At 39.3% G+C, this 25,502-nt stretch overlaps 1 protein-coding gene across 1 annotated transcript in view; it reads left to right on the top strand.

The window, feature by feature from the left end:
* The window catches only part of LOC132151850 (SH3-containing GRB2-like protein 3-interacting protein 1), a 66,980-nt gene that overhangs the window by 20,525 nt on the left and 20,953 nt on the right, over positions 1-25,502 (top strand). Inside the window, exons 2-12 of the mRNA XM_059560293.1 lie at positions 11,922-11,985; positions 12,924-12,948; positions 13,899-13,919; positions 14,093-14,155; positions 14,300-14,348; positions 14,517-14,695; positions 21,624-21,635; positions 22,049-22,070; positions 22,233-22,326; positions 24,648-24,736; positions 25,221-25,307. Coding sequence (XP_059416276.1) covers positions 11,922-11,985; positions 12,924-12,948; positions 13,899-13,919; positions 14,093-14,155; positions 14,300-14,348; positions 14,517-14,695; positions 21,624-21,635; positions 22,049-22,070; positions 22,233-22,326; positions 24,648-24,736; positions 25,221-25,307 — 705 coding nt within the window. The remainder of the gene's footprint in view (positions 1-11,921; positions 11,986-12,923; positions 12,949-13,898; positions 13,920-14,092; positions 14,156-14,299; positions 14,349-14,516; positions 14,696-21,623; positions 21,636-22,048; positions 22,071-22,232; positions 22,327-24,647; positions 24,737-25,220; positions 25,308-25,502) is intronic.

The raw sequence follows: 25,502 nt of genomic DNA on the forward strand, positions 1-25,502 counted from the left end.
TTGTTTATGGACCACAGCCGGTAAGTGTATTTTATTATTTAAGTTGGTGCGTTTAACAGTTTCTGTAACTTATTACACAAAGGGCAATGCTGTTTAGCTTTGTTAACTAGATGTTAGGGCTGTGCAAAAAAACGAATGCGATTTTCATGCGCATCTCGTTAGTAAAAACACTCCTTTGATTATAAGTACATCTCCAGCACATGCTCCTGCCCACTTGCTTCTCAAAACTAGTCCAATCGCGTTACCAGGAGGTCCCTGCTCTAAGCTGGTGTTGAATCACAACACAGGAACCGCTGACACAATCAGACGTTTTTGTGACAGTGAAAACAGCGGTATACAGATAGGTGAATTGTGTGAAAAATACTGTTTGTTTTTTTTACACGCGAAACATGAACACGTGTTATATTGCACACTGTAAACACAATCAAAGCTTCAAAAAAGCGTGAAAAACGGGACCTTTAAATTGTAGTGTATCATGGTTTCCACAAAAATATTAAGCAGCCAAAACTGTTTTCAACACTGATAATTAGAAATGTTTCTTAAGCACCAAATCAGCATATTAGAATGATTTCAGAAGGATCATGTGACCCTGAAGTCTGGTGTAATAATGGCTGCTGAAAATTCAGCTTTGCATCAAAATAGAAACTTACATTTCAATTTGTATTCAAATATAAAACAGTTGTTTTGATACTAGTAACTAGTAATACTATTTCACAATATTACTGTCTTTACTGTCTTTAATTGTATTATACTGCATTGTATTATATAATATATTGTATGCTTTTATATGATCTGTCTTCTGTATTGATCAGTCATCTGTACTTGGTAATGTGGATAGCTCTCTAGAATTTACAGTAGTGTTTGTTGGGTAAAAAACTACAGAAAGCTCCAGAAAAACTTTCTTGGCTATAATAGCAGAAAGAAGAAAACAAATCTTTCTGAAACATGAGTTGGACTGATGAAACGGGTGATTCACAGCTCTGTCGCACCTACATTAAATCTCTGTTGCTTTTTACCTCTACTGTTTTTCTCTATAGTCTCTAAAACCCTAAATACCATCTATCTTTATTTTCACATATTGTCTTCTCTTTCTTTTTCTGTTTGCTTAAGTGTTGTCTCTGGACGGTTAGCACTGTCATTTTCTCTGGCCTTCACTCCATGAGATAGCTACTGGTAATCACGTTACCACTTCCATCATCATGCTTACATACTGAGGCTATTATTTTCATTGCCTTTAATTAGTGTTATGCTGTGTTTAGAAATCTGTGTTGTCAAAAAATGGTCTAAAGCCATCTCAAGGGGGTTTGCCGCTTATGTGGAAAGTGTGACTATGCTGGAGTATGTGCCATAATCTGCTTTAGCAGCTTGTTCAAATGCATCCCAAACTGTACTGATATACTGTAGTTGCTTTTGTGTTTGCCAGCATGTGAATTTAGATGAAATTTTGATATGTCAGGGACAGGGTTCAGATTAAAAGCTTGATAGAGCTAGAGAGATTCCTCAGAGTCATGTAAAAATTTGCCATTGATCTTTCAAGCTGTTTAATGCCGCTCAGCAGGTGTTGCAGTGCATCAGTCCAAAATAAGTGAAATAAAAAGCATCCATAAAAAAATGTTCCTCACACGGCTCCAGAAAATATCCATATTCAAAACGTTATAATCACTTTAATGTAGCTTGCGCCAACTAGGGTTGGGTACCGAAACCTGGTGCCAATATGGGATGATCGATTGAAATATTTATCCTGGTTCTCCGAAATGTACACAAGAAGCATTGGCGTCGGTAGGCTTTTTTAGCAGGGCTATAGTGATTAGCTCCATAAACTGTACACAAATTCGCGATCGCCCTTAGAGTCAGTCCCCTTAAATTTCACATGAAAACGGCGGCAGACCGGTCTCCTTCACGTCTTTAATCCACTGACCGAAAAAGAAACAGAAACAAACAGAAACAGAGGACACACGGTGTGTTTATCGACAGATTGTTAAAATATCTGCATCTGTGTAGTTCTTTGTCATAAATACAGTTTCCTCCAGTGAAAATCTATCCCTTAACAAATATGAACGCATACTTTAATTACACTTATGTAAATATACTTAATTTAATTATACTTATTTTACACATACACTACTGTGCAAAAGTCTTAGGCACATTAGTATTTTTACCCCAAAGAATGGTGTTCGGCCAGTTATTTATATATTTTGCTGTAACTGCACTTTACTGCACATTACAAATGACATTGTTGCTAATTTATAAAGAATGACCATACAGTCATTCAGAGAACTGATTAAAGACAGTGACAGACAGCACTCATCTTAACTAAATATCGGAGTGATTGACAGAGATACAGTAGAAACATTATGTGTGGTTTTGCATCAAATAATGACCCAGATCATGAAATACATTTATTAGCCTTAGAGTAAGGGAAGCACAGCTTGGGAAATGAGAGCATCCAAGGAGCGTGTGAAAGCTATGGATTTATTTTAAATATTTTGTAATGGTCTTTAATGTTAGGCTATCCATTGTTTTTTTTTGGCTCTTTTTTATTATTATTATTTTTTTAAGTATCGGTTCTGGCACCGTTTAGGCACCGGTAACATTTTAAAAGTATCGAAATGACACCGGTAAGAAACCCAATCGATAGAAACCCTAGCGCCAACAGTTGTACACAGAAGCAGCTCCAGGCTGAAGATGTATGAGGTCAGCGTTGTGTATGCGCCAGTGAGTTTCGTGAAAACCAATATTTGTTAACAGGAGCAAAAGAAGCAAAGTTTCCTTACTTTAGTTTAGGAAAACAAGTCTCCTGTTTGCTTATATTGAAGTCCTCCGATATTCTTCTTTACAAATCCTCGTTTTGTACTTCTAATTAGTGACTGTTGTTTTGCTTGGATCTCTCTGGTGCACTTCCACGTTCATCACTTCTGAGCGGCACATGCATACAGTCTACGTCATCCTGCCGGAGCTGCTTCCTTATACAGCAGTGAGCGCAAGCTAGAATACATTGATTATTACATTTTAAATATGGTTATTTTTCTTACAAAAGCACAAAGATTCGCTACAGGAGGACTTTGTTCACCCCCTAGAGCTGTGTGAGACCCTTTTTTTATGGGATAACCTCTGCTTGGAGACAGCCTTTCCCTTCTGCTGGCCTCCGTAACAGACAAAGAGCTGGTCTGAGGTCCTAAGGCACTGAGTTCTGTCCACGTAGGTGCGGCGCGCACGTACTGGACAGAGCAGCGCCAGGGCTGGGTCTGCCTTCTCCAGTGGCAGTGCTTGCAAGTTCACCACCTGATCCCTAAAAGGAGTGGTGGGAACTTTGGTCACGTACCCAGGCCGGGGTCTCAAGATAACGTGAGAGTTAGCTAGCCTGAATTAAAGGCACGCTTCGTCAACTGAAAATGCCTGCAGGTCCCCAACCCTCTTCACCGAAGCCAAAGCCGTCAGGAGCGCAGTTTTCAAAGATAAAAACTTTAGCTCTACTGAGAGCAAGGGTTCGAAGGGAGCTCTCTGCAGTGCCGATAGAACCACTGCGAGGTCCCAAGAGGGGACTTGGTGAGGGCGAGGCGGATTGAGCCTCCTTGCTCCTCTCAGGAACCTGATGATCAGATCGTGCCTCCCAAGAGACTTACCTTCAACAGGGTCATGGTGAGCCGAAATGGCGGCCACATAGACCTTGAGGGTTCAAGGAGACAGCCTTTGTTCCAACCCCTCCTGAAGAAAGGAAAGCACTGACCCAATCGGACATTTCCAGGGGTCCTCACGCCGTGAAGAACACCAAGTGACGCTTCACCTTCTCATGCCCTCTTTGCTACTTGGAGTCAGATGAGTGCCCGCACTCCGCCCCCGCTAAGGGATGCTATTCCTCCCATGCCGGGCCTCTCTGCTCCACCACGCTGCCCCACCGTGGGTACGCCTGTAGTCCCCTTGACCCCGCTGGTTCGGTTCCTGGGAGCCTGGTGGACATGGCTCTAGCTGAAGTAATGGTAGCTACCACCTGTGGTGGCAAGGTACCTAAACCTTCTGTGACCCATCCAGAACCCACACATGTAGGTTCCACAGATCGGGACGTGGGTGTCAGAGGGTTTCCCGTCTCTGAGAAAGAAGGTCCTTCCTCAGAGGAATTGGCCAGGGAGGGGCTGTCGCGAGGAGTACAAGTTCCGGGAACCAGGTCCGGCCGGGCCAGAAAGGCGCAACCATGAGGACCTGCTCCTCGTCCTCCCTGATCTTGCACAACGTCTGTGCAAGAGGGCTCACTGGGGGGAACGCATACTTGCGCAAGCCCAGCGGCCAGCTGTGTGCCAGGGCGTCCGTGCCGAGAGTGCCCTCGGTCAGGGAGTAAAACAACTGGCAGTAGAAATTTTCTGGAGAGGCAAACAGGTCTACCTGAGCATCTCCGAAGTGTTCCCAAATCAGCTGAACCGACTGGGGGTGGAGTCTCCATTCAACGGGGCGAGACTGCTGCCGTGAGAGCTCGTCTGCTGCACGATTGAGCCTGCCCGGAATGTGAATGGCACGATGCGACCTCAGATGCTTGTGACTCCACAAGAGGAGATGGCGAGCGAGTTGCGACATGCGGCGGGAGCATAGACCACCCTGACGGTTGATGTACGCTACGGTCACAGTGTTGTCCGTACGGACCAGAACGTTCTTGTCCTTCAGCAGGGCCCTGAAGCTGTGCAGAGCAAGCCGTACTGCTAGCAACTCGAGGCAATTGACATGCCACGCAGCATGCCCATTGCACATGGCACCCCAGCCCGTGGCAGAGGCATCTGTTGACACAACAACATGTCTGGACACTGGTTCTAGGGGCACGCCGGCCCGTAGAAATGAGGGGGTCCAACCACGGTGGTGAAGTTTCGGCGGCAGACCGGAGTGATGGTCACTCGGAGCGTGCCCTGTTGCCATGCTCATCTCGGGACTCGGTCGTGAAGCCAGTGCTGAAGCGGTCTCATATGGAGTAGCCCGAGCGGTATGACCGCCGCCGCAGATGCCATATGCCCCAGGAGCCTCTGAAACAGTTTCATTGGAACCACTCTCTTGCCCTCGAATTGTCTCAGGCAATTCAGCAGTGACTGCGCGCGCTCGTTCGTAAGGCACCCGAACATGGCGACCGAGTCTATTTCCATACCGAGAAAAGAGATCCTCTGCACAGGGGAGAGCTTGCTCTTTTCCCTCGCACAACTGCTCTCGAGAGTGAGCTAGGATCAGTCAATCGTTGAGGTAGTTGAGGATACGGACACCTTGTCCCCTGAGAGGAGCCAGGGCTCCCTCCGCGACCCTCGTAAAGATGCGGCGAGACAGGGCCAACCCGAATGGGAGAACTTTGTACTGATATGCCTGCCCCTCGAAAGCAAACCGAAAAAACGGTCTGTGTCGAGGAAGAATGGAGACATGAAAGTACGCATCCTTCAGGTCGATCGCTGCAAACCAATCCATCGGACGAATGCATTCGAAAATGCGCTTGGGCGTTAGCATCTTGAACGGGAGTCTGTGCAGAGCTCGGTTCAAGGCACGCAAGTCCAGGATTGGCCGTAACCCACCTGTCTTCTTGGGTACTATGAAGTAAGGGCTGTAAAAGCCGGACTTCATGTCGGCTGGAGGGACCGGCTCTATCGCGCCCTTTGCCAGCAGGGTCGCGACCTCCACGCGCATGACAGGGGCATCTTTGCCCACCATCATCGCTTGGACACCCCGAAACCTGGGGGGACGCCGGGCGAACTGAATCGTGTAGCTGAGCCTGAGCGTCCGGATGATCCAGCAGGAAGGCCTGGGGAGCTCTAGCCAGGCTCCCAGGAACCGAACCAGCGGGGTCAAGGGGACTACAGGCGTACCCACGGTGGGGCAGCGTGGTGGAGCAGAGAGGCCCGGCATGGGAGGAATAGCATCCCTTAGCGGGGGCGGAGTGCGGGCACTCATCTGGCTCCAAGTAGCAAAGAGGGCATGAGAAGGTGAAGCGTTCTCGAGCCGGCTTTGCATGGAAACTGGCAAGGGGAGAAGAGAACGAGAGCGGCGAGGAAGCATGTCGCCAACTGTCGTTCGTGGCCTCTTGGGACCCGGAGGTAGAGGAAACAGCTCTTTAGTGAAGGTTTGGGTACCACCGGCCGCAGGGCCACTCCGGGTCGCCTGTCTCAGGAACGCCGCTTGGCTAGGCATTTGGCAGGCTTAGGGGCAGAGACGGGTTGCGTCGCCCTTCTGCGGCCATCTCCTTGCTTTGGCCGGGGTGAAGGCTGCTGCTGTGGCCGAGCGGGAGTGGAGGAGGCCACAGGGGGGCGCCCTCGGCGACGAGCAGGCTGAGGCGACTGCGCCGGCGGCGGGGTGGAGGCAGCAGTGGGCCGCCGGGGCAGGATGTGTCTGATGGCTTCGGACTGCTTGTGGGCGGCAGAGAACTGCTGGGCAAAGCTCTCCTACCGCGTCACCTGGACCACCAAAGTGGACATAACCTGACCCAAGGAGCGCGCAGTGACCTTCGTCGCCCGGAGAGAGAGGTCGGTAGCAGTGCGTGCCTCCTGCAAAATCCCTGGGTCAGCACTGCCCTCATGCAGCTGCCGGAGCAGCTTGGCCTGATAGACCTGAAGTGAGGCCTTGGCATGCAGGGCAGAAGCGGCCTGGCCCGCAGCTCTGTAATCCTTGGCCACAAGTGTGGATGAGAACTTACAGGCCTTGAAGGGGAGCTTGGGACCACCACGCCAAGCGGAGGTGCTCTGTGGACACAGTTGAATTGGCCGCCCCGCCATTGAGGGCAGTGAAGGCGGAGGAAGTACCAGAACGGTTTCGGGCAGTTAAAGGTGCCTTCCATGAACTGGTTATTTCCTGGTGCACTTCCGGGAAGAAAGGAACCAGAGGGGGGTGCTGGCGATCCGCATGAGCAGCCCCCAGGAACCAATCATCCAGGCTCGAGCGCTCGGGACAGGGCAGAAGATTCCACTCAAGCCCGATGCTCTCTGCTGCCCAGGAAGCACGGCCGTCAGTTTGGGATCAGACTCGGACAACACTGGCACTCCCGAGGGAGTCAACGCAGCCGAATCCTCATCTCCCGAGGAGTCAAGCCCGCCTTGTGATGTGGCGATCAACATACGGTCCTCTTCGTGAGCCCCGAATGAGATGTCAGGAGCCTGAGAGGGTCCAGCAAACTCATCCGGAAACTCAACCGGCTGCGGCATATGTGAGGGGGGTGTGGCCCGAGTAGGTGGGCTCGTCGGGGAAGCCCACACAGTAACCCTCAGATCACCCTGGCCACCAGCCGAAGTTGCCCTCTTACGAGAAGAAGAGCTAGAACGGGGTGTGGCAGAGGGGACTCTATACCTTTTAAGGTAATCGAGTCTCGATCTCAACGCCGAGATGGTCATGTCCCCGCAATGAGAACGTGAGCCATCCACGAACGCAGTCTCAGCGTGCTGGAGGCCCAGACACGTGACACAGCGATCGTGGCTGTCACGAGGAGCGATGTATCGACCGCACCCAGAAACACACGGGCAAAATGACATCATTAAAAAGACGCAAATCGGCCCGTATCTCTTTTGTAAAAGAAATTTGCTCTTTCAGAGGTGTTGAAGCGCTCAGGGGAACGCGGGAGCTGTCGCAGGAAACCCAGACGAACCACTGAATCGCGCCGTCACACCAACACCAGTGACTTGCTTGTAGCACTCCAGTGAAAGCAGCACGCGATGTGCTCGGCTCCGAAGCGAAAGCTTGAATGCGAGTTGGTAGTGTTTTTGTTCTTTTGTACCTATTTATTTTGGTTGGACCCTTTAGCTACCTGGCCAAAAAGATATATATAAAAAAAAAATTCTCTAATTTATAAATAAATTATATTATATAATTATATTATATATTCATTTGCCTATACAGGTACCTGTATATTAACATTAAATATCTTAAAATATATGTTATAATGTGTATAATGTATTTTTAAATATATGAAATTATTAAATTCCATAGATTAAGATTTTTTTATCAAGATAACAAAAACAAGATACAAACTAGATAGTAGCAGTTCAAATTGTAAAAAGAGTCCTGGCCAAATGACTAAAACATTCAGGTGTTCAAAAGGCCTGAATCAAGTTAATTTTCAGGTCTTGCCTTGACTTGTTTTATTCACTTTACAGAGCAGTGAGATTTGTTAATAACGCTGTCAGCTTCTGTTTTCACATTAGTCTTTAACACTTTTACTTTTGGAGATTTGTGTATTTAATATTTTGTATATTTTGTAAATTAAATTACATGCACAACCCTGTGAAGCTTTTGATTCATCACTTCATGACTAGTTAAAGTGCACAAAGCAGAGCGATTAATTTCCTGATCTTCAATTTTGTATCCTTTCTGCGACATTGTCTTTTTGTAGCACACTTCGCTGGCCGTCCTCTCCACTGTTAACTCCATTTTCAGTTGCTCCTCCTTATTTATATCATTGGCTGATTATTATTAGACAAAGGGAACATTTGCTTAGATGGAATGTGTAAAAAACAAAAAAACAAACAAAAAAAAAAACACGGTGGAACATGTAAGGCAAACAAAGTAGACATGTAAAGGCAATGTCTGGGAATTTTCTTTGATGGCTCTGAGAAATAGATTCTCTCTGTCTTCTTGCTCTTAGCCAGACAGCAGCATTTGAGCCTGTGGATGTGTTAGGAAATATTTAGTAAAGATCAATAATGCCATCCGCCATATTGGATCTCCCTGTTGCTGCAGATGCTTGACTGGATCGATGCATGACTCAGAGCCCTGTAGGCCCCATAGTTGTGTGGCGGACATGCCCCTGCTACACAATCATGTCCTCATGACTATAAGGGTATTTACTGTAAATTGGGTTTAAGGATGTTTTGACTATTTAAATTATATGGGGACCATGATTCATTTTACTACAGAGAATATTTGTTCATTCTGGGGTTATTTTTGAAAATCAATTGCTGTCTAGACATTTAGGGTAAAGTCTTTGGTACAAAATAACAGCCACTGAAACCTCCATCTGTGTAATGTTGATTTAAAACCCCTTAGGCATGTTGCCATAATGGGAACCTGTTATTTATTTGTCCTGATTTGAAATACTGATCTACAATGGCACTTTGAAAAGCTAAAATTATACTTCCTAAAAAAAGTAACTAATAACGATACTTTTTATGGAAAGTAATGTGTTTCGTTACTTTTGCAATACTTTTTCTGTTCAGGCTTAGCATAATCCCCCCCCCCCCCCCCCCCACACACACACACAAATGTTATATTTTTCAGAAGTCATTTTTGTTTATTGGTATGGTTGATCATTGATGGTCAGCAGCAAAGATACTGGTTAATATAATAGAATTACATACATAGAGGATATTTGTGTTATTTAACATGTTTTGGATTTATGTCTTGAATTTGCATTTGACTGTTTTTTGAGGAATACTGAATCTGTTTTTGTGCAAGTGAGATAAGTAAATACATTTTGACATTTAGTCTAGAACAACAGTAACATCATGTTCACACAGATCACACAACGCCTCTGCAATTACTACTCTCAAGCAGTTCTCTCAACATGAGGACTGGTGCATCGAAATTCTGATTTCTGCTACGTATAAATTTGCTACGTGCTCAAAGGCACAAAACAATTGTTCCAGAGGCCTTAGAAGACCTCTGCAAATGGATTATGCTCTCATTTAGTGACACAATGTCTGTATTTTGAGCTATTTCTGATTTTGCTAGGTCTGGTTTTTTATGGAAGAGAAAACATTCTCTTGATGTACTTGTAACTCTGTATTCAACTGAGCCTACCCCTTTTAAGACCATACATTCTAAATATTGGCAACCATAGGACATTGTGACAAATATGGAAGTGAAACTGGACTTTAAGGCTGATCTGGTATTTTTGGACCAATACTTCATATCTATTTGAGACATGACTTCAGCTTCGATCACAGGACTCTTTGTTCTGAAAGGACTACATAAAGAGGTGCAAACACCTTCTTTAGTCAGTCCTCTACCTGACTGAACTTCGGTTTCCCATCTTTACCTTACCTTTTGTTTCAGGCTCACTTGAATACTTTTAACTTCTTACAGGTTTATTCAATTTAGATACTTTGATTTTATGTAGATACTTTGAAATCAGATACCTTGACTTGTATTGTTTTGACTTTTTATATACAGTACAGGTATTCTTATATACTTTGTATTACTATTTTAAAATTTTGATTACTTTTGAATATTATAATCATCTCTATTAATTTTAGATGAGCAAAATTCATCATATATGGATTGCTTTTAAAACTATATTAATTTTGGATTTGCATTTTCTATATTTGAAGCTGATTTTAATACTTACTAATCTGTTTGCGAGTTATGAGTTGTATTCTCATCTTCTATATTCTTTGAATAAATTTGCATACTAAAATACCACCCACCGTCTGACGTGGATTGAAAGTAGTTTTTGCATCAGTAACTAAAAATACTACTTTTAATCTTACTTTTACATCAGTTTACTAGTTACTTGAAAAAAGTAATCTGATTATGTAACTTGCGTAACACTGTATATATATATATATATATATATATTTCCAAATTTGGGTCAAATATGGACTAACCCAGCTTTTGGTAAAAAAAAAAAAAAAAAAGCAAAACAAAAAAGACAACCCAATAGTTGGGTTAGTCCATATTTGACCCAAAGTTAGGTTGAAACAACCCAGCATTTTTTAAGAGTGTAAATATATATAGTATAAATTTTACATATTTATATAAAATAGCTTATTATATACATAAATAAAAAAACTTAAAAAATGCCATATATAAAACTGAAACATTTAAATGTGTGATATATGACCTTTATATCAATGTGAAAACTTCAGTCTGACATTAAAGGATAGTTCATCCAAAAATTTAAATTTGATGTTTATCTGCTTACCCCCAGGGCATCCAAGATTTTGACTTTGTTTCTTCAGTAGAAAACAAACACAAAGATTTTTAACACAAACCGTTGCAGTCTGTCAGTCTTATAATGGAGGTGAATGGGAATCACTGCTAAAACATAGAATAAAACTAAAAAATACAAATAAAAAACATACACAAACAAAACCAAATTAATCCTCATGACAATAAATTGATGTGTAAAGACACAAAACGATCGGTCTGTTCAAGAAACTGAGCATTATTTATATTTTTTTTTTTTTTTTTTTTTTTTTTTTTTTTTTTTTTACCTGTGATTCACCGCTATGCCTGAACTGTACTGAGTGCATCCTCGACACAGCCTGTGCATGAGGTGTTTTCTTCTTCTTCTTGCTTTATGGCGGACCGCAGACTTATAAGTGCATTACCGCCACCTATTTCCTTAATGGACCATTGACATTCCCAATTGAGATTGAACAGACTGATCATTTTGTGTCTTTACACATCAGTGTATCTTCACGAGCCACAAGGTTCATTTTGGTTTTGCTTGTGTACATTTTTTTGACTCTCAAAGATTCCCATCACTTCCATTATATGACTGACAGACTGCAACTGTTTGAGTTAAAAATCTTCATTTGTGTTCTACTGAAGAAACAAAGTCACCTACATCTTGGATGCCTTGGGGGTAAGCAGATAAACATCAAATTTAAATTTTTGGGTGAACTATCCCTTTAATGCAAATGCTTTCTGTCCCTTATGTTTGTGATGCTGAAATCAATTTTGTACCAGCAGTCAGCAGTGTGATTCAATAATGGATTCAGTTCATTCTTTGATCTGAAATGTCATTTGACTTTGGACACGAGCCGTTTCAACATTCTCTCTTTACACACATCCACCCACCTACATTCACACACACACACACAGGCACACAGATACACACACCCACAGTTACAGCACATTCGTAAAGTCATCATATGCCATCTGTCTGTGTCTCTTAGGATGTACTGTGTGTTTTTGTGACAGTGTTTTTGAGCCATATCAAATCAGACACCTAACAACATCTCTCCACACCACAGGATTAAAAAAACGCACCAGGAAGGCCTTCGGGATACGGAAGAAAGAAAAGGACACTGACTCTACGTAAGTTTTACTAATTTATATACCAGAAATTTGCCTAATGTATCATATTTTATTACATTTTATCATGATTATTAAATGTTATACTATATGTATATATATATATAATTTTTTATTTTTTATAATCATAATAAAATGTAATAAAATATGATACAACAGGCTTTAAAAATAAATAAATAAATAAAATATTTATTTGTACATCTCTTAGTCATCATTGTATTGCATTGCATTATGTTTTTTCCTCCTTAATAAAAATACAGAGCTTTTAAATATAATCTCGCTTATACCTACAATTGGGGATATAGATATTTATATGCAATTTATGCCAGTAATATTAACATTGATCGCATGGTCATTATAAACTTTTTAGAATTATATCTTACTTTTTGGCCTTAAAAATATCAGTAACTGCACTGAATTACATATTTTTGCCTAAATATGCTTTTTGCTTCGGGAAGTCGTGAGCTGTAAAGGCTTAATGTATTGAATATGATGCTCAACAAAAGCTCATATGCATCTTTTTAAAAGATTTTATTTGTAGATTTTGTCTAAAGGTTCAATTAACTGTTCCATTACAAAAAATAAAAATGAAAAATTGTTTGTCTATTATCTCATATGTCAGTCTTTACAGGATTAATGAATTTATAATAATAGAGCTTCCTAAGGCAACTGATGGAGTTCTCTCTCAAACCTATCAACACAATGGAGCATTTGCTGCTTGCACATTATGAATCCCTGTCTTCTGCTTCAGGGTGTTATAGATGATGGATGTTTTGAGAGTGTGTGTCTGTTTGGGGCCCAGCACACAGGTGTTTCTGTGCCTCAGAGTGAAGCCAGGCTAATTGCTTCTGTGCGTGAGTTGAGAGAAAAAAGAGAGGCTTGCATGTTAAGTGGGTATTAAATACCTCTCTGTCTCTTTCTTTTGTTTTCGCTGTTTTTAGGGGGTCACCGGACAGAGATGGTGGAGTAAGTACCGCTTCATTTGCAGCATTGTTTCAAGAGACAGATTTACTTGTCTTTTGGAATTTAAATTTATGATTTTTTTTTAGGGCTGCCAAAGTTGATGATTAACATGCAGTTAATCAAATGTTTCACATTATTAATGTGTGTATTCAGTTCACTCCTTTCTTTGTGATTTCTGAGAAATTATGTAATTATGAAATATTCTGAGCTAATCAGAGCTAATTAGACACACACAAAAACACAAAATACCCCAGCAGACCACCCATTTATCATTTATCACCCACATGTAATGATAAAGAAAAATAATTTTTTATGGGTAGTTTATATAGAAAATATCTAGATTAGTCATTTGCATTCTTTGTATGGTACAAAATTTATTATCATTGAAGATCATTAATTGAAATATGTACTCACAATAATTTAGAACAATTCCATTGCAAAACTGACCCTAAAAAACTTATTTTAGTATGTCACATTTTGTCACAGAATGTGATATGATATTGCTTCCAGCAGCAAAAACAAGAAGTCTTAGGTTAAAATTATGGCCATTGACGAAAGAAAATGTTTAACCCAGATGATTTCTACTACAGTACATCTGTTGGCCATTTTACCTCATCCAGTAAGCAACAGAAAATTACAGATTTTGTGGAAAAAATATATATATATTTCTAAACTAATGAATTAAGAAAAATCTCGCGAAAAAAATTAAGTGTGTGATAGAAAGTTTTGTTTTAATGTTTTTGAACTCAGCATCATCAAATTAGGTAATGTTAGGGCTGTTTTGCAAATCAGTCAAATATTTTTAAAGATGTAGGGCTGTGTAGTAAATGGTCATGTAAACAAGTTTTTTCATGTGAAGCCTTATGGGAAATATAAATAATCTGACATTGTGAAAAAGTTTAATAATGCAAATGATGTCTTTATTTTCTGTATGATGGATGTCCATGAAACAGGAGCCCCAAGACACTGAATCGGTACTGAATATAGAGACAGCATGGTTATATAGCTTGAAGTCTAAAGCTAGAACTGAATACTCACTAAGCACCTGTAGATTCCCCAAGAGGCACCCCCAAATAGGCCAAACTCATCTAATTAGAAATCAGTGAAACTGAGTGATGTTACTAAAGTTGTGTTTTGATTTGCTCAGCCACAGAAAAAGACCAACGGGGCTCCAAATGGCTTCTATGGGGAGATTGATTGGGACAGATATGTAAGGACATCATTTTTAATACCTTGATGATACTCAGCAAAGCATGACAGCTCGAGTCTGCTACATTAATGGAAGTTTGTTTAAAAAAAAATACCATCCACTGCATCTGTAATACTGACTAACTTCAGTTCTTTTCTTTTGCAGAACTCGCCTGAGGTAGATGAAGAAGGATATAGCGTCAGACCAGATGAGGATGAGGGAGATATCCTTTCATTTTGCCATAAATGATTGTGATTACATTTTTTAATCTTTGATTGTATCAATAAACAATGAGAATTGTATTTGTATGTCATTTTTAAAGATGATAATAATATTTATGTGTTAATGAAAATGAAGCTGTGATCCCTTAACAGCTCTCCACCAGCCCCCAAAGAAAAGTCTTACTTTTTCTCCTCCAGTGAGTCTGAAGAAGAGGAGGACCACCGCAAAAAGTTTAAGATCAAAATCAGACCGCTGCCAGCGGATGCTAACATTGCAGCTCCCTCCGTGGATGAACTAAAAGCCTCCATTGGCAATATAGCTCTGTCCCCCTCGCCTCTGGTGAGTCCAGCCAATGTTACCATGCATTTCAAGCTTATGGAGTTGTTTCCTGTAACTTTTCTTACTTTAATATCACATGACTCAATAGTCTCTGCTGTGTTATATGTGTTAAAGGGATAGTTCACACAAAAATGAAAATTTTATGTTTATCTGCTTATCTCCAGGGCATCCAAGATGTAGGTGACTTTGTTTCTTCAGTAGAACACAAACTGAGATTTTTAGCTCAAACTGTTGCAGTCTGTCATTCTTATAATGCAAGTGGATGGGAATCACGGCTAAAACATACAATAAAACTAAAATATATATACACAAATAAAACCAAATTAAACCCTGCGGCTTGTGGCGATAGATTGATGTGTAAAGACACAAAACGATTGGTCTGTGTAAAAAACTGAACAGTATTTATATAATTTTTTTACCTCTGATTCACGTAATGTGCAAACAGTTTGAACTCTCCTGAGTGAGTCCTTCTGAGCGTATAAATACTGTTCGGTTTCTTGCACAGACTGTTTGCTTTGTGTCTTTACACATCAATGTATCCTCACTAGCTGCAGGGTTTAATTTGGTTTTGTTTGTGTGTTTTTTTTTAATTGAATGTTTTAGCCGTAATTCCCATAGACTTAAATTATAAGACTGATAGACTGCAACAGCTTGAGCTAAAAATCTCAGTTTGTGTTCTGCTGAAGACACAAAGTCACCTACATCTTGGATGCCCTGGGGGTAATCAGATAAACATAACAAATTTGGATGAACTATCCCTTTAATAGTTTTGTATTTTGTACTTATTTTGACAAGCCCTTAAAAAAATATATAGCAACAATACCATGAGGCTTATATATAGTGCTGAGCAATAAAACAATAATTATTATTAAAACGATAACATGAGTTCAATAAATGTTCGATGTAATGTTTATGCACCAAAATTTGTAACAAAACAGTGCTGCTATTCTAACTGAGCCACACGGACCGTTTATCCGCTTAGCACAAAGTTCAAACGGCAGTGCAGCACGAGCTCACTAAAGCAGATGCGATTACTCACTGATAAGTCTCGATCATGCAAGCACTAAACAGCGCTGTGAGATCCAGTGTGAAGCGCTTGAATTCAGTGAAGAGCACATATGACTTGGTAAACTAGTTTGAAACTGGATGAAACTGTGATAAAAAACAGGAAAAAACACTGTGCGCAATGGTACAGTCAGAATGCTTTTCAGTCTACAAATCACCATTTTTTTACCATAGATTTACTGTAGTAACACTAGCTGCACCATGGTATTGTGGAAGAAATTGGTTGTTCATATCGAATGTTATTATATTATTAATGCAGACATGTATTAAATGTATTAAATATAATATAATATATATTGCAATAATTATTATTGTTATTACTAATATTGCAGCCTGCACTGTAAACTTTGTTGAAGATACACATCATCAAGGTCAGGCAACAGAAACCTGTTTTATGATTTGAACATGCACAAACTAAGAAATACATTTTTCTATTGAGATATTTATTTTAAAGAAAAATTACTGAAGAAGTGTAAAGAATTCAAAACCGTGAAGTGTTTGTAATGTTCTGACCATAAAGAGTAGTTTAAAACCACACCAAACGATCTGGTTTCTACAACTATCACTTAAGAGTGAAAATCTGCAAAAGATGTGAAAAATTTATCGTGATAATTTTTTTGGCCATATCACTCAGCCCTACTTATATATATCATATGTAGATATAGTATTAATATTATGTAGATAGTATTACACGTTACTTCTACAGTGAATGTATACTTTGTTTTTTTGCTGTCATGCTGTGAGTAAGCCTATTGGGTCAAGATCACGTCTGCCCTTTCTGATTCATATTGACTAACTCTCAGTGCATGTTTGAGAGGCAATTTATGGACACTGTGTTGGTCAGTAAGGAGAATAAACAGCTTGTTGCACTGTTGCATATTTTATTTGTACTATATAAGGAAGCTCGTGAAATGGAGGAAGTACTTTAGGTTCATTATTAACCTTGTCAACTCAATTTTATTGTCATAATGGCAAAAGCAGTGCAAATGGCTTGTTTTTTTGTGGAGTACTGCAAGTAGATGTGTAGTTAATATGAGACTATCACACTGTGGAGGCTGTTTCTAGAGTCGCAATGTGAGCAGTTCAGATGAAGCTGCGTTGAGTTTTAGTAGTTCAAAAACGCCTACCTGCCATTTCACTAAAATATTTTGAGATTCAGCAGTCTGTATGGCTCCATCGTATTATTTAAAGCTGTTTTAATGAACTCTAAAAGGAGGATGAATTAGGATGTACCTTGAACAAGAATGTCTTGTTGGTGTGCCATATATACTGCATTTAGGAGATGTCTGTGTGGTCAACCCATGTCTAAACATTCTCCACTGGATAAAAACAGACTCCTTTAACAAATCAATATTAAAACGATTAGTCTTTTTTTATCAACAAGGAAGCATTATATTTGGCTAAAAGTGGCAGTAAAGACAATATACAATAATAATTTAAATTGCAAGAATATTTCACTTTTTCACTGTATTAAATACATGCAGCCTTGGTGAGCATAAAATACTTGTCTTAAAAAACATTACAAAATATGACCAACACTAAAATTTTGAACAGTAGTGTATGGAAGTACAGTGGTACTTTTGGCACTTTTGGTACTCCAAAGCATCCATCAAATTTTACTATAAAATGTAAATATTCATTAACTCACAAGAAAGAATATCCTGAGAACATCTGATTCATATGGCGTGTGTGTGTCCAGACTGAAGTACTGACTTTTAACAACTTTTTGCCGGTGAAATCGTCTGGATTTCTTATTACAGAGGTCATTCAGATGAGATATGGTGTAGACAAGTCTTATCTGACTCAATATTTTCATCTGGAGTCGGAGTGAGTAGGAGTTTCAGGTGGAGTCTCGCACTGGAGTGTCACTCCGTTCTCTCTCAATAATTCAGATTGGAAACAGGGCACAATGACTCCACTGCATGGAGCGGCAGGTCTACTGACAGAGCACAGGCTGCCAGGCCAGAGCATGCCACATGATGAACTTGCACACTAAATTATTCATGCGCATAGATACATGTAATTCCGTCAGTGTGCTTTCAAACCTTTTTTTGTGTCTTGTCAATTAATCTTACTCTGATCTACAACTCAGGACCACCTACTGGGGTGTTTCTTTTTCTGCCTTGTTCCTAAAATTAATTGGCACTTGGATTGGTCTTTAGCTATGGCAAAGTAATTATCTTTTCTGGGGTTTTCATTAGCTCTTATTCCCAAAGTTAAATTTGAATCTGCACGTTTATGAATTGCTCTCTCAGTATGTTCAGTGAATGCTAAACCACTCCAAGCTGTGAGCACTTTCAGCCTTGAAACAGTGCAGTTTATTTAGCTAGAGCTAGTTTTATGAACTGATTGCATTGTGCCTGTTGTGGAATGTGTAGTATAAAATAGTTCCAGTCCTGGCTTCTTAAATCCATGAGGAAGTAACAGTTATGATTTGATACTCCCTCAATGGATCCTTATTCTTTTTATTTTTGATTCATTTATTTTTTATATAACAGTGTTGTGTTAACTAATATGCCAAATTCACATGAACTGGTATATAACTGTACGTAGTGTATGTGTATACAGTATATATGTATATATATATATATATATATATATATATATCTGTGTGTGTGTGTTTGTGTGTACTCCAATTACTTTAAACCACCTTTAGCTTTGATTATGGTAAAAAAAATTATACGTAAAATAGGGGATAAAAACGCACTGCATTCATTAGGGTTAAAAGAATTGTTATATTGTTGCAATAATGATCCAGTTGTAGACTCTTAAGCTTTTTTATTTTTATTTATGATACATGTCCACTAATATATGCATGTCCAGGGTTTTTATAATTACTGCATAATCAGTAAATATAAAACATATAAAAAATATGTTTTTATGGAAATTTTGAATAAAATTTGTATGTGTTATATCCCAAAATGTGCATAAAATATACGTACCTAATGTTTTTTTTTTTAGGCAAATCACCCTAACGTCTGTCTCATACTTTCTTTGTGTTTTAACGTTGAAAAATAACTCTTTAAGCAGTCTTATGAGCTCAGTGACTGAAATCCACTTTGTCAAGTTTATTGGAACGCCTGGCATTCCTTACTCATGAATTAAACATCAGTCACATGCCCATCCTGTGCCATGGCAACCTGTGCGTATGTGTGTAGCCATGGTGATGTATTCTGAATACTCATCAGAAGAAAGTGGGAGCAAAGGTTGAACAACAGAAACTCTACAATAGAAAGCGCTCTCCTTCTATTCGATATAAAGTAGTGTGATGATAACTTGATCAGCTTGTTGAATTCCCTACTGTACTTCACCTGTGTAGCCAGAGAAGAGATATTGCATCCAGCCAGCCATGCAGAGCGCATGGAGAGGTAAATGTAACGGTGGAGTTATAGTCGAGTGAAAACAAAGACATGGGGGTTCTTCTTATAGCACACCTCTCGACCAGGTGCTGTGTTCCATCTGGTATTCATGTTTTATTGATAAGGTTTGCTTCTTTATTAAGCACCTTGTATATGGGCAGTCATCCAACAAGAGTTAATAATGCTACACATGGGAAACACTGTGTGCTCAGAGCTTGTTTGATCACTTGACAGTCTTAATTCCAAGCTGTGTGAAAGAATATAGGCATGCAGCAAGCTGGAGGGATTTTAAAAAAGAGAGTTGGAAACAAGAAAGTCATATGGGTTGGAAGTAATTAATAAATAAATTCAATTTTTTTGGGTGAAATATTACCTAAATGTGTTAAATGAGCATGTGGTTGTTTTTTTATTTTTGGTAGTGTTCATCAAATTACAAGTACAGACATTCATTCAGGTCACTCACTGAAATCTTGATCTAATGCCACGTTTCAATGATCTCCCTATTAGCTGAGATCTACTATGTGCTGGAGGCTGAAAAATGGACTAAATGGGTTGCACAATTGCACAGTGTTGCATCATATTGTGATCAGTGTTTGTAGACATTTCTGCCTTGTCATTCCTCTCAAATACACTGTAATGTGTTTGTGGATGCTTACCATCGCTATACTAATGTAAATCATGCTCCCTCTTCTTCTGTCTTTCTACCTACCTGTCTGTCTATTTCTGTCTGCTGGCTGATATAGAGGAATAGTCCGGTAAGCTGTTTATATTTTGTCTAACCCTTTTGGAGTGACATTTTCACACGTTTCTCGTATGCCATGGTGAAGGTTGCATGCTTTGTGTTTGATATGCCATTAAGAACTGTTCTAAGGTCAGTTTGGGTGTTTAGGGATGACTGGTGGGTGCTGAAATGGACAATATCTTGTAGAGATGTGTAGAGACTGTCCTGTTCATTCATGGACAGAAAACAAAATAAGTGTGTAGTTTCACCATGAGACTGATAATTGATTAAGTAATATAATCTGACTACTTTTTGGTTATTTTTGATAACTTTTGACCTAACACTCTTTTGTCTTATTGATTTGAATAGGATAAAAATGTACCATATTGATATAGAAATAAAAAGAGAAAGAAGTTATATTCTGTTCTTTATTATCAGTGACATGAAGTGCATTAAACATTGGACTACATTATATTATATCAACTGCAGGGGGTTCGTAAGTTGATGACAAGCTAGTAATAAATCAAATCATAAATATATATAATTAAATACATAAAAATAAATCAAAATAAAGTCTAAATGTATTTTAAAAAGGATTTAAAAAGAATTAACTATAATAAATGTACAATAATTTACTGCCATTGTGTGAATAACATGTAATCTTGTAATCAATAATAAAGTAACTGTAATCTGATTATTAATATTTTAAAATGTAATCACAAGTGCTTTATTTCTGGAATCTGATTATGAAACCCCTACCCAGTATATTAAAATGTGCTTATGTGCTTGGATCCTGTGCTTGTACATTAGTTTTTTTAGATGAATGATGAATTTTGATTCTTCTTTTGCATCTGTTGTTTATACAAGTTTCACTTCAAAAAATGCCCAACTCTTACGTTAAAGTGTTTGGTTGCATGCCGTCTTTCTGCATGTCTACTCTTGGCTCTGATTGGTGGTGATTACTTACAGTCTATAGGGTTAGACTGGCACTGGTACATCACCCTAATCACTCAGAACTCATGAGCCCGACTGAACTCAAACCCTTGTTCCTGGACTGAATCCTATGCTGTGAAGACGGGAGAAATAGGAGGGAAAAAATGAAATTTGAGGTGAAATTGGAGTGAGCAAGAAAGGGTGTCCACGTCCACGAGTGGATGTCAATAGAAACTGAACTTTTTTGTCCTTTCATTTCCATTCTGATTGTGAATTTGGTGCAAGAGTATCATGACCACAATTTTTTTTTTGTTTGACGTATCTTTGACGTATCTCTTCGTAGTGTCTCATGAGGAGTGCATACTTTCTGTACTTTTAGATCCTCTGAAGACTAAACAGTGCTGAGACAAGCAGCACTGCACAGATGCACCGTTGGCAATATATGCATGAATAGCAATTTTAAGAATAGCTGAAATCTGGAAAAGTGCCTTCTTGAACCAAATTATTTATAATAGCACTAACATAAGATGAGATTTTTACTGGGATGTGAATGTTACTCTGACAGTTATGTGAAATATTTCCCTCATGCCATTCAAAAGCAAAAGGCTGAATTTTGGAAAAAAGGACACAAAAGGGAATAAAATTATTATAAAAGTGCTCAAAATGTTGACTTGTGTTTCATAGTTTTTTCATAGTTTTTTTCAAAATGAAAGAATATTTTAATGAAAATCATTATTAAAGCACATCATAAAGGTAAATGTTTAGAGGTTGCTTTTGATCAAAGTCTGTATTACTGATTTATCACTTTCTGACCAGGTGTCTCTTCTCTCTTCCTTTTTGCTGGTCACAGAAACGCAGCCCGGTAAGTGTCTTTTAACATTATTTTTCTGTTCCCCAAGTGCTTGAACCACTGTGTGATTCAGTGGATCTTGATGAGTGAAAAATGAATGTGGCCTTCTTGTATTTGAAATTCTCAGCCACCCTGAAGAACCTAAAGTAATAACATTTATGACAGTGTTATTTGTTACTAATGCATCAGTGAGTCAGATAAGATTGTACACCACCTGAGTCAATCAGAGGAATCAGATCTTCTGTCAGCTGTAGAATGCATTGAGAAACAGCTATTTACAAGGCATCAAGGAAATGTCTCTGTCTGAATTTTACTCACCATTCCCTTGATTAAATTGACCTAAAATGCACTCTTCTCAGCTGATGAGCGATATGGTGTTATGAGCTTTTAGTCTTATGAATGTTTTGGCCTTCTGTTTGTTTCAGGGGCTGGCAAAAAGAAATCCCAGTAAGTAATGCAATTTATTCTTGGGTTTATGAGTTTAATGTCAATTCAAATCTGACACGAAATAGTTTTCTGGAATTAAAATGTGAATATAAAGGTTTTGCTTGCATGTGTATGAGTAGGTGCAGTTTATTTGTGTTCACTTGATCATGCTGTTATTATCAGGTCAAGAAATTGCACGACCGAGACGTCCTGTTCCAACGCCAGCCCCAGCTCCCGCCCCTTCCCCGACACCTGTGCCCCCTCCTGAGCCTGCTAGGTATCTATATGCACACTTACAGACTTAATGAAACAGTAATTTTGTCTGTTGTTTCCATGTTTATTATTACAAATATTAAGAAAACTAACTAAAACTATATAACAAAAAAAGAAATTGCTAAAATAAAACAAAAAAAGTGAATTTCTAAAACGCAGGTTGCTTTATGTACATGACATTTAGGTGAAAGTAAGTGACATGCTGTTCAATGTTTCAAAAGTTGCATTTTAATTTTCAATGTAGAGGTAAATATTTGCAGTTAATTTCATTATCTCCAAGAACTGCTGTATTCCATGTCAAACAGTTGAAACTGTTAACCTGAATGCTATTATTTTGAGTATGGTACAGTGTAAACTGCAGTGTGTATCATTACATGTAGATGGAACAATTTGTGCTGGAACTAAAATGTCTGGAATTGAAACTAAACAAAAACGAAACATATTTATTATTAACAAATACAAATAAGATAAAAAGTATTTATGCACCGTTTAACCAATTAAACTACAACCCGAATTCCGGAAAAGTTGGGACGTTTTTTAAATTTGAATAAAATGAAAACTAAAAGACTTTCAAATCACATGAGCCAACATTTTATTCACAATAGAACATAGATAACATAGTAAATGTTTAAACTGAGAAAGTTTACAATTTTATGCACAAAATGAGCTCATTTCAATTTTGATTTCTGCTACAGGTCTCAAAATAGTTGGGACGGGGCATGTTTACCATGGTGTAGCATCTCCTTTTCTTTTCAAAACAGTTTTAAGACGTCTGGGCATTGAGGCTATGAGTTGCTGGAGTTTTGCTGTTGGAATTTGGTCCCATTCTTGCCTTATATAGATTTCCAGCTGCTGAAGAGTTTGTGGTCGTCTTTGACGTATTTTTCGTTTAATGATGCACCAAATGTTCTCTATAGGTGAAAGATCTGGACTGCAGGCAGGCCAGGTTAGCACCCGGACTCTTCTACGACGAAGCCATGCTGTTGTTATAGCTGCAGTATGTGGTTTTGCATTGTCCTGCTGAAATAAACAAGGCCTTCCCTGAAATAGACGTTGTTTGGAGGGAAGCATATGTTGCTCTAAAACCTTTATATACCTTTCAGCATTCACAGAGCCTTCCAAAACATGCAAGCTGCCCATACCGTATGCACTTATGCACCCCCATACCATCAGAGATGCTGGCTTTTGAACTGAACGCTGATAACATGCTGGAAGGTCTCCCTCCTCTTTAGCCCGAAGGACACGGCGTCCGTGATTTCCAACAAGAATGTCAAATTTGGACTCGTCTGACCATAAAACACTATTCCACTTTGAAATAGTCCATTTTAAATGAGCCTTGGCCCACAGGACACGACGGCGCTTCTGGACCATGTTCACATATGGCTTCCTTTTTGCATGATAGAGCTTTAGTTGGCATCTGCTGATGGCACGGCGGATTGTGTTTACCGACAGTGGTTTCTGAAAGTATTCCTGGGCCCATTTAGTAATGTCATTGACACAATCATGCCGATGAGTGATGCAGTGTCGTCTGAGAGCCGAAGACCACGGGCATCCAATAAAGGTCTCCGGCCTTGTCCCTTACGCACAGAGATTTCTCCAGTTTCTCTGAATCTTTTGATGATGTTATGCACTGTAGATGATGAGATTTGCAAAGCCTTTGCAATTTGACGTTGAGGAACATTGTTTTTGAAGTTTTCCACAATTTTTTTACGCATTCTTTCACAGATTGGAGAGCCTCTGCCCATCTTTACTTCTGAGAGACTCTGCTTCTCTAAGACAAAGCTTTTATAGCTAATCATGTTACAGACCTGATATCAATTAACTTAATTAATCACTAGATGTTCTCCCAGCTGAATCTTTTCAAAACTGCTTGCTTTTTTAGCCATTTGTTGCCCCCGTGCCAACTTTTTTGAGACCTGTAGCAGGCATTAAATTTTAAATGAGATAATTAAGTGGATAAAAGTGTAAAATTTCTCAGTTTAAACATTTGCTACGTTATCTATGTTCTATTGTGAATAAAATATTGGCTCATGTGATTTGAAAGTCTTTTAGTTTTCATTTTATTCAAATTTAAAAAACGTCCCAACTTTTCCGGAATTCGGGTTGTATGTAAAATTTAAATTGAAAACCAAAATACAAAACCGAATAAAAAAAAAAATAATTGTACAGTACATAACCCTGGTTGTTGCAACTTAGTGTTGTTAAACATTTGTTGACGTTTAAGTGAGTCTAAATGGATTATATTAGACAGTTTTAGAGTTGCAGCCTGGTGTGCATCTGTGTTGATGAGTCATGCAAATCTGGCTGAATTCTCCTCTATTTCAGTAATAAGAAATCTCCAGAGCCAGAGGATACAACAGCCTTATTTGGCCCTCCGCTGGAGACAGCCTTTGATGAGCAGAAGACCAGTGAAGGTACTGTTTGATGAAAAAGCAAATTACTTACTCCTGTGCTGCTTATAGATATAGATCTTTCATTTATAAAATAACTGATATTTAATCATTCACAACCCAACAGAACCTGATCACAGCCCAGCTTCTTTACGTTGATGTCATTCACTTGAACAAAAATTCATTTTATTATATACATTATGTGTCTTCAAGGGACTCACAGAGGATATAAAGATGACATTTATTTTTAAGCTAAAAATACTGTTTGTTTGTATGCTTCTATAATCAGTGCTGTGTTTTGTGTAGTGCATACTACAGAACAGAATATTTATTAGTGCTTACTAGTTGCCTCCCACTCAATTCCATTTGCAGCAGTTGAAATGAAATCAGATTTATATCAGAAACTAGGACTGAAAAGTATTGCATGGTGATTCCTTCATCTCTGTGAGTCACACAGTTAATTCTGCTACCCGATCAAGTGTGTAACATGTCCTCTTCCATAAATTAGTGGTGATAGAGGAACCTGAGGTTTGGGGTGCACCCCTGCCTGAGCAACACCTAGACTCCTCTCTGGCAAGACCTTTTCCTACAGGAAGTAAGTCATTGCTTGTGTGGCATGATTGCCATCATCCTGGTATCATACCCATATGTTCCAAAACAGTGAACCGTTTTTTGAGTGGAAAAATCATGATTGCCTCCAAATGTTTATTTTAATAACTTTCCCTTTGGCAGTTTCCATTAACCTACTAATTTCTAAGTTATTAGCCAGGAACACAGACAAAATCCTAAG

This window comes from Carassius carassius, chromosome 10 (assembly GCF_963082965.1).
Source record: "Carassius carassius chromosome 10, fCarCar2.1, whole genome shotgun sequence".
In the NCBI taxonomy this organism is placed as follows: Eukaryota; Metazoa; Chordata; class Actinopteri; order Cypriniformes; family Cyprinidae; genus Carassius; species Carassius carassius.